This window comes from Danio rerio, chromosome 12 (genome assembly GCF_049306965.1).
Source record: "Danio rerio strain Tuebingen ecotype United States chromosome 12, GRCz12tu, whole genome shotgun sequence".
Lineage (NCBI taxonomy): Eukaryota > Metazoa > Chordata > Actinopteri > Cypriniformes > Danionidae > Danio > Danio rerio.
In genome coordinates this window covers 26324387-26337806 of record NC_133187.1, presented here as the reverse complement: position 1 = coordinate 26337806, position 13420 = coordinate 26324387, and the positions used below count along the sequence as shown (strand labels likewise).

Below are 13420 nucleotides of genomic sequence, written 5' to 3'. Positions count from 1 at the left end.
GAAGTAGAGCATGTTTTAATACTGGTGCTTCCATTCTGTGGAGGAAAAAAGGCTTTAAGTATTTTAAACAGTAGGGGAGAAATAAGTGGAGAAGTCCGTTTTTTCTTCCTTCCTCTATTTTTGCTGCAGCTTTTGTGTTTTATTATGATCTGAAATTTTTTTTTTGAGTGTGAAAAGAAACGAAAGATTTATGAAGTGAAAAATAATGAACTCCACAATCATTTTCTTCTAATTTTCCCTCTCCCTTTCTATATCTATTCGTTGACTCCAGAAAGCATGATTCAGCTACCCCCCACCCCCCACCCATGATGCTCCAGTAAGCGATGAGGTGTTGTTTATTAGAAACAAGATCTTCGATAAGCAAGAAGCTAATTAAAAATGAATCACGTCTTTAAATACATATTGTCTGGTTAGAAAGCAGACGGGTGTGTTGTCGGCATGAATAGCAAGATTCATCAGATTTAATATCATGTCTCACGTGAGTATGTCCTTATCTCTTCATGCTTTTCTCTATTGATGTGGTCAGTTTTTAATCTCGTAAGTCTTTCTTTTGTTAACTCTGCTCTGCCTCATTAATAGCATTGACACCAAGTGAATTAGTTTTAATTCCACAAACCTATTTCTGGCATTTTTTTCTGTTGTATTATTTGAAAATCAGAGTCCATGCTTGATCAGTCTAATGGATGAATGGACCAAACTAGTGCTCATAATTGGATTCCATCCCAGTAAAAAACAAAACAACAACATAAAAAAAAAACTGCAAAATTCTTTTAATAATTTATATTTGTTTGTTTTAATAAAATATGAACTATTAATAACAATATTCATACATTTGTTAATATGAAAATTAAATTAAAGTGATTAGTAATTACTTTAATAACTTGTAATTAGTAAATTGTATTTTTTTCAGACTTTTAACACTTAAAACGAGAGAACTTTGTTTGTTAGGATATAAATATACACTATAAAGTCCCTCAAAATAATTTTTTCTTAAACTTTAACAGATTTAAGGAAATAACTTTGTTTGGATTTAAATGTACATTATGTTTTTAAGCAATCACAAGCAAAAAACATTTAGAAATCAAATTATTAAATTCTATTCATTTCAAAGGGTTAATACTGGAAACGTGTCTCGTACATTTCGTAATGTTATAATAATAATAATAATAATAATAATAATAATAATAATAATATGCAGTTAAACATGTTAAGACGTTAAAATGCAATAAAACAATCATTAATAAGTTGCGGATCAGATATACTTAAATGAAAATATAATTTCAGTTGAATAATGTGAAGTTTAAATGAAAACTTCAGAATTTTAAATATGAGGGTTAATCCAACATACCATTATATTACATTTACATTGCTTAGCATATACAAGTACACCCCTCACAAATCTTTTAAATTCAAATTGTTAATAGGAAGCTATAAAATATTTGTGCATATACATTAGATTAGTCAGTACTGAAGCCAAATCTGGAGCTTATGTAACTAAATAACTTACGACAACGGTCCAAAAACTAGTGCACCTAAATGTATGTTATAAAAAAATATTAAATACTAATTGGCCGGCAGCTAGCTCTCTGCAACTCTCACATGGTCGCCCACTGAAGCTAAGCAGGGCTGCGCCTGGTCAGTACCTGGATGGGAGACCACATGGGAAAGCTAGGTTGCTGCCGGAAGTGGTGTTAGTGAGGCCAGCAGGGGGTGCCCAACCTGCGGTCTGTGTGGGTCCTAATGCCCCAGTATAGTGACGGGGACGCTATACTGCTCAGTGAGCGCCGTCTTTCGGATGAGACGTTAAACCGAGGTACCGACTCTCTGTGGTCGTTAAAAATCCCAGGATGTCCTTCGAAAAGAGAAGGGGTTTAACCCCGGCATCCTGGCCAAATCTGCCCACTGGCCTTTGTCCATCATGGCCTCCTAACCATCCCCATATTCAATTGGCTGCATCACTGTCTCCTCTCCACCAATCAGCTGGTGTGTAGTGTGCGGTCTGGCGCAAAATGGCTGCCGTCGCGTCATCCAGGTGGATGCTGCACACTGGTGGTAGATGAGGAGATTCCCCCCACTGTGTAAAGCGCTTTGAGTGCCCAGAAAAGCGCTATATAAATGTAAGGAATTAATAATTATTATTAATTATAACAAAGACGAAAAATTAAGAAAAGCAAAACAAATTGGACATTTTTGTAGGTTTATTATTATTATTATTATTATTTTCAATATTTTGCTTAAATTTAATTGCATTATCTTTCAATTTCTAAATATGTTGGTGACTAAAATATTATTTTAGTAAACATATCTGTTTTGTTTAAATTCACCAAAATACATTGCCTAAATTCACTGAGAAATGGATAAAAATATTCATTTTCAAAATTGGGTGGCTCAATTATGCTGAGCACTATACAAACAGTGCAAACAGTGTCTCTGGTTGTCCATTTTTAATCATATTTGGTGTCTACAAGAGTTAATTCTGGACACTCTCTCCTGCAGGGATCTGTGTATTGATCAGTGTGTGTTGTGCAGGCCTTTAGGTGGAATGATGTGTTCATGTTCTTCCATGGGTTAAACCCAGCCTCAAACCCAGGCTTTACTTTCAGCCTCTATGCTCAGACAAAGCTTCTTTCTCTTTGCACTGCCTTCACGGCCTGATGATCACTGGGCTTCTTCACATCTAAATAAGCCTGTGTGTGCCCGCGCATGGGCATATGACCATGCAGGAACATTAATATTGTGTGCACATATCCTACGCCGTTCCTCCTCACACAAATACAAGCACAGTAGAAAGAAGATTTCAGTTTTAGAATCCTTTTGCTAAATATTAAGAAGTAATTATAAAACAATTTTCATACTTTTGTTATCATGTAATGTCGTGATTGGATTTTTACCTTATTTTGTCCAAGGCATTATTTAATTAAATAAAATTAAACAACAACAACAACAACAACAAATATAATTAATTTGGCCATTATCTGTAAAAAAACAAAACAAAAATCCAGTCCATTATTTCATTATCTCTAAAAAAAATAATACAACAATTATAGTTATAATAATGACATCAACAACAATAACAACCCCAATAAATATTATAAATTTAGCTTGTCTGTTTTTTGTTCAGCTTTTCTACATAAAGTTGAAGTCAAAATTATTAGCCCCCCTGAATTATTAGCCCCCCTGTTTATTTTTTCCCCAATTTCTGTTAAACGAAGAGCAGATTTTCTGAACACATTTCTAAACATAATAGTTTTAATAACTCATTTCTAATAACTGATTCATTTCATCTTTGCCATGATGACAGTACCCAATATTTTACTAGATACTTTTCAAGACACTTCTATACAGCTTAAGGAGAAATTTAAAGGCTTAACTGGGTTAATTAGGTTAACTAGGCTGGTTAGGGTAATTAGGCAAGTTATTGTATTATGATGATTTGTTCTGTAGACTATCGAAAAAAATAAATAGCTTAAAGGGCTTATAATTTTGACCTTAAAATGTTATTTAAAAAAAATAAAAACTGCTTTTATTTTAGTCAAAATAAAACAAATAAGACTTACCCCAGAAGAAAAAGTATTATCAGACATAGTGTAAAAATTTCCTTGCTCTGTTAAACATAATTTGGGAAGTATTTGAAAAAAAAAATAAAAAAAAATAAAAAAAACTCAAAGGGGGGCTAATAATTCTGACTTCAACTGTATGTTCTTCATCTAACAGTAGCAATTTATGTTGGTCCTTACCTTTATGATATAAATTTCTATATGTCAAATATTTGAAAAAACAAATGCCATGTTTTTAGTAAATATAAAAGACCCATAAAATACTCATCATTCTTTTAAATGCCTTATTATTTAAAGAAAACAGATATTCTTTGAATTAATTGCTTTCATTTTCATTCATAATTGTTTAAAAAATACAATTAATCATAAATAATTGCATATAAAATAAAAGAATTTTTTTACATAACATATGTTTGTGTGTTGTGTATATTCATTGTTTTATATAAATACACAAAAGGCACAAACACACACGCCTAATGATAAGTTTAATAGGATAACAGTAGTCTGGCTTGCTACACAACCTAGCCTATTTAAAGTTTGAGGACATTACATTTACATAAAAATAAAAGTATTTCCAGTGCACACTGAGCATAAATGAGCACACTTCATTTTGAAAATGAATATTTTTATCCATTTCTCAGTGAATAAAGGTAACATATATTGGGTGTACTAATTTTTGAACCATTATTGTAAGTTATTTTGTTAGATAAGCTCCAGATTTGGCTTCAGTACTGAATAACATAATGTATATGAACAAATATAATATTGTAAAACATCCTATAGAAAATATTATTTTAAAGAGAGATTTGTGGGGGTGTACTCATATGCTGAGCACTGTATAAATGGGGTTCACAATATATCGTTTCAGCATTGATATTGCAATGTGATCTTTCACAATAGTCATATCGCAGAATATGCAATGCTGACAAAATCGTATTATTATATTATATATTTGTTTTGAGCCCTGTGACTGTATAATGATCTTAAATAAGGAACTGTACTGTTTGTAGCAATAATAATTATTAATTTTATTGAATTATTTTAAAAGCCTTATAAAAAGACTTTTAAAAATGCAGCACCTTTTCCATGGAATAACCTCCAAACAAAGTTGCGTTTTAAGGAGTTGGTTCAACTACATACTTTTAAAAATATTTTAAATAATTTGGAGTTTGAAACATTGGCTTGTAGATGTTCTGAATAGTTTTTAACTGTCATAGTATGTTTGTTTTGATGGATGAATGATGTCACCTGCACTGAAAAATATTTACAGTAAATTACTGGCTAATAATTGCATTACTTTCACAATAAGGTAATGGTTGTAAATTCCCGTGAGGTACTTCATAATAACTTTAATTCTGTACATATTTCTAAATATAAAAAAGCCTGTACTAGCATAAATGTTAATGTGCATTCATTTCTATGTTAAATAGAATATTAATAGTGTTTGCATTCCTAAAACTAACATGCAAAAGATAAAGCCATTTTACAGTAATTTACTGTAAGCATGATGCCTGGCTTCATTTCACAATACAATTCTGAATACATAAAATTTAACAGTTAAATCCTGACGCTTGTGACGCTTATGCAATTTACTGTGAAAAATTAAAGTAAAATGTTGTGAAATTCTGGGAATTTTATTACAGCGAGTTTTTTGTGTTTGTTTGTTTATCAAACCCATGTTAACTATTTACCGCCTAAGCTTGGCCAGGACACTCTTGTAAAAGAGATATTTAAGCTCATTGTGCTTTGCCTGGTAAAATAAAGATTATAATTAAATAATACAATTATTATTATTATTATTATTATTATTATTTTTAGTATTACCACTGTACCTAAATACTGTTAGACTGATAAACATTGCTTAATTTAACTGTATTTTTGTACTATTGTATTGATTTAGACGGTTTTAGATGGTTTATTATATATTATTGATATTATTATTATTATATATTATTATTATATTTTATTATATATTTTTATTCAGATGCACTTCTCTATAGAATAATCCCAATCAATCTAAAATGACTAATTCTTTCCAAATAGAGATAAATCAAGTCATCTGGTGAAATATATATATAATCATCTTGTCAAATATTTGCCCACGTGTGTATTTATATATACACATAACAAATATATACAATTCACACAAACATATATTATGTAAATACAAACTTTTCTATTGCATTACCAGAACTAATCATTGCTCAGCTCTAAAAATTACATGCCTAAATCGGTTTTGGTCCATGCACGATGAGTATTTGACCATGCAAGAACATTAATATTGTGTGCACATTTCACACTCTCTTCAAATAAGCACAAAGCAAAAGATGAATTTGCTCAATAATAATTCACCATTCAAGCTTGCATACAATCGCGTAGGTGAATGGTGTAAATCCAGGAATTTATTACATTTATCGATCTCAATATCACTGTAGATATGAGTAGAGAAGAAAAAAAGGCTGGAAAAATGTGTTTCTCTTTCTAATTCTAATTAGATAGCAAAAAAGCGATGGTATCTCGGCCAGCCGTTCTCATCTAAACACACACATTGAAAGGATTCCAGCGAGGTGTGGGGATGCGGATGATGTAATGCAACCCGTCTATGTGGTTTCTTCCTCTGAACAAAGGCGGACTCTTATCAGTTTGGCAAACCCGCAGAATGGATTAGCTGTGCATGGCTTGAGCCTGTAATAGATCTTCTCCGTAAACCATCTCAAGGACTTTCAGATTCCTGGCACTCAGCACTTTCACGGGCAACAAGCAGCAGCGCTTTTCACACCAAATTCAGTCAATGCTCTATTTGGGGGTACTGCTCATTATTTCAAACCCAGACATTCGGAATTCACTTATGCAAAATAGAATGGATTTCTATAGGAAACAGGCTATTTTTTTTTGCAGTGCAGTATGATGTGATGTTTAAGGTGCATGGTGCAGATCTCCGACAACGCACTGTCTACTGACCCCCTCTAGTGGTGTAGCACAAAACTGCACTGTTATGGATGCAGTAAGAATGATGACTGTATTCAGAACGGATTACTAGCTTATTATTTATTTAGTGAATGCCTAGCTGTAGAGTACACAGTGTTTACTGTACATTATTCTAATCAGTTGGCAATATGTTATAAATATTTTAAGTAAGGAGTACCTACATTGTCACAATCTCCATGTTGCATCTTCAAAAATAAATCAATATGAAAAGTTTTTAGTGATTTAATTTCATTTTTTACCATTGATATATTCTCACTTCAATCAAATAAATTTTAAGAATTGACCAATTAGATTAGTGTATAAAATTTTTCCCCCAAAACAGCACAGTGTAACAGATAAAGCTGTTAAATAGCTGATTTAAGCAGCAAATAAAAATTGCACATTTTTATCATGATTTGCAGAAAACACCCACTAAAATTTAATTCAGTGAAACAATACAATACAATACAATTCAGTGAAACAATACAATACAGCTTAAATAAATAAATCTTTTTTATTTTTTAAAACATTTGGAACAAGAATCGTTTAAAGAGATTTAATGTAGACTTATTTTGTGTTTTTTGCTCATTTTTAGGCACACATTTTACAATCATTTAAAAATATAATAAAATGTAGTACAGCACAATTAGGTATTCTTCTATATATTCTAATTAAGTGAAATTCAGAGTAAGCAGGTTATTTTAATATTACATAAACATATCTGTCACAGTTACTTATAACAGGACATTGTAATTTGCATACTGTACTTGTAACATTTATTTGAGCTTATTTGAATCAGACACTAAAGCAGACACCTTACTTTTATGCTTTACTTTTTTACTTTTTGCTTTCTATGTACAGTTAAAGACAAAATTTTTAGCTCTCCTGTGAAATGTTTTTTCCTTTTTCAAATATTTCTCAAGTGATGTTAAGCAAAAATGATTTGACACATTAATTAACATTTAATAACTAATTTCTAATAACTAATTTATTTTGTCTTTGCTATGACAGTACATATTTTGCATTAGTTGCACAAGTTGTTTTGCATAAAACTATTATTATTCATGTTAAAGTGCAAATTAAAGGCTTAACTACAGTACAGTAGGTTATATAGGCAAGTTAATTAGGTTAATTAAGCAAGTCATAGCATGACACAACAGTGTTTAAAAAATCTTAAGGGGCAAATAATATTGACTTTTTTTCCATTTTATATGTATTTTATTTATTAATTTTTACTTGAACCGAACTAAAATAAATAAATTTTATCCAGAAGATAAATATAATAGGAGACACAGTGAATAATGTCCTTGTTATATTAAACATCACTTGGAAAATTGAAATTTCACTAAAGAGCTCATTTTGCCTTTAACTGTATATAATATCACTCTGTTATAAATTAATTGAATGCAGACACCAAATTTTTTTGGACCATGATGTATTTAGACCATGCTATATGGGTTTTCTTTATCTAAATAAGTCTATTTGACATTGATGAGTTTTAACCTAAAATGAAATTCAAGGGAACCATTTTTAACAAAACAACCATTTTCTATTTGCAAAAACATTTTTTTGAGAGATACTTTAGACTTCACTCTCCTAATTAATCAAGTGACAACAAAGTAGCGTACTACTTTCAAAAATGCTTATTATTCAGAATTAGTACAAATTCTGTTGCGCAGGTGCTATTTTTAAAAACAGCGGGGAGCATGTGGCGTATTCTGTGCAGTCGGCAGAACACAGTATGCCAGCATTCTGTTCTGAAAATAGCCACTAGGGTCACAGAGAGTCCATTTTAATTCAATGTGACATCTCACATCTGATGCATCCACGTTAACTCATATCTTTTTGTTCTCAGTGTTTGAATAGCAAAGCGTAGAGCATGATGTTTCAATATGAATTAGCCTCAGTCATTTATATATTCAACACCATTTTCAATGGTCATAACACTTACTAAAGTGTAAGGAATATCAAAAATAATGGCAGCTTAAGATTTCTCATCCACTGACAAACCAGTTTGGGTGGTTCTGGATTAGGCATGGGACGATAACCGTCTTCAATACCACGGTTTGGAAAAGCCAAGGTTTTAAAACTGTTATACCTTTCCTATAGTATATGTATGTTTTTTTTTTTGACAAAAGTATCTCAGGCTGAATATCCAAAGATCCAAAAATAGTAAAGAAATCAGTGTTTTTGAAACGAATAAAAAGAGCAGAAGTCAATGATTCATTTGAATTATTTAGCCTTACCAAAATATGTAAAATGTGTCTCAAAATATATTGTGTTCAAAGCAGAAAAAAGATGTTGTTTTTTACCCAGAAATTTAAAAACAGCATATTTTTTGAGCAGTAATCAAATACCTTGAAACCGTGATATTTTTATTCAAGGTTATCATACCGTCACAATCTTAAACCGGCCCATGGCTATTCTGGATCAGAGTGTTTTACCCCCTTGTCTGCAAGATGTTGTTAATGTTTAAAAATATGTGACCCTGGACAACAAAACCAGTCATATGTTGTTTAAAAAAAATATATTGTATAGGTCAAAATGATGGATTTTAGTTTATGACAAAAATCATTAAAATTCTAAGCAAAGATCACATTCCATAAAGATATTTAGTAAATTTCCTATTGTAAATATATTAAAATGCTATGTTTTTATTAGCAAAATGAACTGCTAAGCTATTAACCTTAAAGGCATATAAATTTAAAGGCAATTTTCTCTGTATTTCATTAGTTTTGAACCCTCAGATTCCAGTTTGCTTTAGTTCAGTTGATCTAGTTTATTCATCTTGGACAAACATTGTCTTCACCTAACAAATTAACATGAATAAAAATGTATTTATTAAGATATCAGATAATGTATAAATCTCAATTGAAAACAAACATGTGGTCCAGGGTCACATGTAATGAAATCATTTATTATAAAAAGATCCTTCTTATATATTGTAAAGAGTACAGGTCGGAATAAGCACATAGTTTTAACCTAGGTTTTTATATAAATATTTCTGACTTGATTGACAGTATTTCTATTATTTCTATGATAATTTAACAGAAAAAAGTGTGGCCCAGGGTCACATGTAATGAAATAATTCATTACAAAAATATCCTTTTAATATATTTTAAGGAGTACAGGTCAATAAGTTCGACCTATTTTTTTACATAAATACATTTGATCCCATTAACATTATTTCTATGATACTTTAGAAAAAAAAAGTTTGGTCCAGGGTCACATGTAATGAAATAATTTATAATAAAAAGATCCTTCTCATATATTTTAAGGAGGTCAGAATAAGCACATTGTTTCTACCTATTTTTTACATAAATATATCTGATCCCATCAATATTATTTCTATGAAACTGCACTTTAACATTTTGTAGTCACAAAATGTATTGTTAAGACACTAACACATACACTTGACTTCAAAATGTGTATGCTTATGTATATGAATTCACTTTTGTAAATTAGATTTAAAGGGCACACCAAAGCTTCTTCAACTAAATCTTAATGACTCCATCTTAAAACCAAATCAAATCATCTTAAAATCTAATTTAAAAGGCCATATGTTATGCATCCATTTTATCACAAATATATAGCACATGATGTTTACAAAAATTAGCTTAACCATTTGCACACTTACAGCCACAATAGTCACCACACTGACGTTTCAGGAATACCATCAAGAGCAAACATAGCAGCAGCGCAAACACACTCATCCACTGACAAACCAATTTGGATGGTTCTGGATCAGCGCATTGTGTGTGTTTGTTTTCCCTACAGTAACTGAAAAGCAAAAGAGGTGATAGACTCACGGTCATTGCAGAGTGGCCCTCCATATGATGTCATGCTGCAGTCGCAACTAAACCCCTCCCACTGCTGCAGACACACGCCCTGATTGGAGCAGGAGTCCTCCTGACAGGTAGTGCTGGGGCCTGAGGACAGCGATGATAGAGCGCAGGGACAAACAAACAGACAGAGGGAAAAAGAGAAAGAGAAGGGTGTGTAAATTTACAGGGCCTTTACGACATTACATCCAAACTAGTGAATAGTGTGTTTTTTTACTGCAGCAAAAACAGCCACACAGAACAGTCCCATCTGCTCACTCCTCATCTAGTAGCAGTGAGGACCAAATCTCGTTTTAATGACATATTAATCTTTCTTAGGCAGTCTTTAGGGACTTGAATTGGGCTAAGAAAATAATGAGAAAAAAAACAATAATGCTGTTGTGTTCAAATTTTCTGTAAAAGAAAAACAGCGTCTCTATTTTCTTTTCCCATTGTGATTACATAAATCCTTACAAGAGTGCTTATTTTAGCTTATGTTATGCCGTTATCTTGATAAATGATAGCCCTAAATATCACTGAATAAAGACCTGTACAAAACTACAAGACTTTTAAGATACATTTAGGGGACTTTTTTTGTTTAGTTTTTTGCTATACCTATAAATAAGACTGAATCCAAAATCATGTTCTGAGTATGATGCGGATTTGAATAAATGCGTTCAAGTTATTCTATAATTATGCATATGTGTAGTAGTATAAATACAAACTTGACTCATTCTGTTGAGCATCTTGGCAACGATATATGACCTCAGCTCCGTCTGCTTCCTGCCATTTACAAATATGATAGCATAGCGTAAATTGGCAGCACAATTTTCCTTTTATGAATGCTACTGTATGTTTAACTCATTTGAAGTACCGCTTTGTACATACTGTAATAATAATTTAATAGGATAGTTCACCAAAAATGAACATGCCATAATCATTTACACAACCTTAAGTGGTTGTAAACTTGAATGAATTCATTTCTATTGTTGAACACAAGACAAGCTATTCTGAATTTTGGAAAAAAAAAAAAAAAATTATTGGAACAACAACAACAACAAAATACTATGGAAGACAAAGGTTGGCTTTTCCAAGCATTCCTCAAAATATCATTCCTTGTATTCAACAGAAGAAAGAAACTGAAACAGGTTTGGAAGAGGTGGAGGATGAGTAAATGCTGAAACAATTTTCATTTTTGGGTGAACTATTTTAAGGATATATATATATTAATTCTTTCATGCTGACAAAAGTTGCATTTACATAATAAAACAGTACAATACATATGATATTATTTTATTGTTCTCATTGAAAAAATATTATTGCTTAATATTATATTTACAAGGGACTTTGATCTTCCTCTGCTTTGAGTCTACAGTTCGCTCTTGGCAAAGTAATGAAATTTGGCACACAGATCGAGCACAGCCTGCATATTAACCACAGCAAATCTGGAGTCTCTAGCTCAAAATGTCTAGTGCCACCACCTGTCCAAATTTGCACTCATCTTTATGCTAATAACTTTTGAACCCTGAGATTTTGTCTTATTCAGATTTCCTGGCTCCTTGGATTTGGTTGCATTCATTGGCATAATTTTTCATCATGAATCTTTTTCTGCCAATTTAAAGTTTTTCGAAAATCTTATTATATTATAAACTCCTCCGAGATTGTTTCACAAAAAACCAAACTAGACCATCTTTAGGCCATGCTGACAAAAAAAAAAAAAAAAAAAAAGGAATTGAAGTCAAGTCAAACCATTCTTTTGAAGGCTTTATAAATCATATATTTGTTAACAGTGCCACCTATTGATCATGTGGTGAAAGTGATTAAACCATTAAATCATATTGGTATGGATTGTATTAGCCATTTAAGCCATTTAATTTATACAAATATTCCTTAAGTGCTGCTTGCACCTATATTTTGCATTTACTGTATTATACTGTTTGCGGTACTACATTTTTAAGGTAACTAGTTGTAAATTGTACATTGGTTGAATTTAAGCAAATTAAATTTAGTGATATTCAATTTAATTTGTTTAAATTCAGCCAATATACATTGCTTACAACCAGTTACCTTAAAAAAAATTAGTAAAACCAATAAATCATTTTTTCAGTGTACATATACAGAGCTTTACAGCCACTGTAGAAAAATATGACCCCAAATTCATAAACGAAATTGTTGCATTGTACAAAAAAGCAAGTACAACTCATTGCAGGAATACAAACATTTAAACATATTTTCAGGGTTTCACCAAGTCAAATGTAAGACTTGTAAGACCTTTTTACGACCATGAGGAATCAAATTTCAGATTTATAGGGCTAAAAGCTAAGAATTGTTTTAATTGCCTAGGAGAAAAAAAGGTACTTGAACCATCAAAAAACTATAATAATTAGTTATTTCTTAGCAACATTTTTTAACTAAAGCTGACCCTAGTTGTTTTTAAAAAAAACTTAAAAAAAAAAAAAAAAAACTAAACTGTGATGTAATAGAGTTATGCTAAACCTTTCAGTGTGGACATGGCCTTACATTTTACACTTTTGGCAGATACATTAATTAAAAATGTACAGTTTATCAATTCAGACATTCTCACCAATGTTGTTGCTAGCACAAGTTTAATTAATGTTTGAGCTAAAGAAATTGGTAACTGAATTTTTAGGGATAAAACGAGAACGTATGATGAATTTGAAACTTTAAGCATTTAGAACTGACAAGATCATGAAAAGGTGGGTAAAAATAAGAATCCTATTAATTATTATTGAGATGTATTTGTTGGTAATTGGATACGTGTGTTGGACTTATTGGCTAGCTTTACATAAACCATGGAAAATTAAGACCAGTTTAACAGGATTTAAGACCTACAAGACAATATTTCAGTGAATTTAAGATTTTTTTTAAGGCCTAAAATTTGGTTTTAGAATTTTAAAACATTTCAAAACCCCGTGGACACCCTAATTTCAGAAGGAAGGTAATAACAGGAAGCGATTCAATTTAACATATCGCATGTAAAATAAATCATCAAGACTAATTCAACTGGAGTTTTTTGTCTCATGTGAGTGTACACGATTTTACTATTCATTTCAT

General features: G+C 31.3%; 1 protein-coding gene across 47 annotated transcripts in view; it reads right to left on the bottom strand.

The window, feature by feature from the left end:
- nrxn1a (neurexin 1a) overlaps nt 1-13420 on the bottom strand; it is a 296707-nt gene that overhangs the window by 77393 nt on the left and 205894 nt on the right. For all 47 annotated transcript variants that reach the window (NM_001080021.2, XM_073917755.1, XM_073917778.1 and 44 more), the window contains 1 exon segment: nt 10334-10453. In NM_001080021.2, coding sequence (NP_001073490.1) covers nt 10334-10453 — 120 coding nt within the window.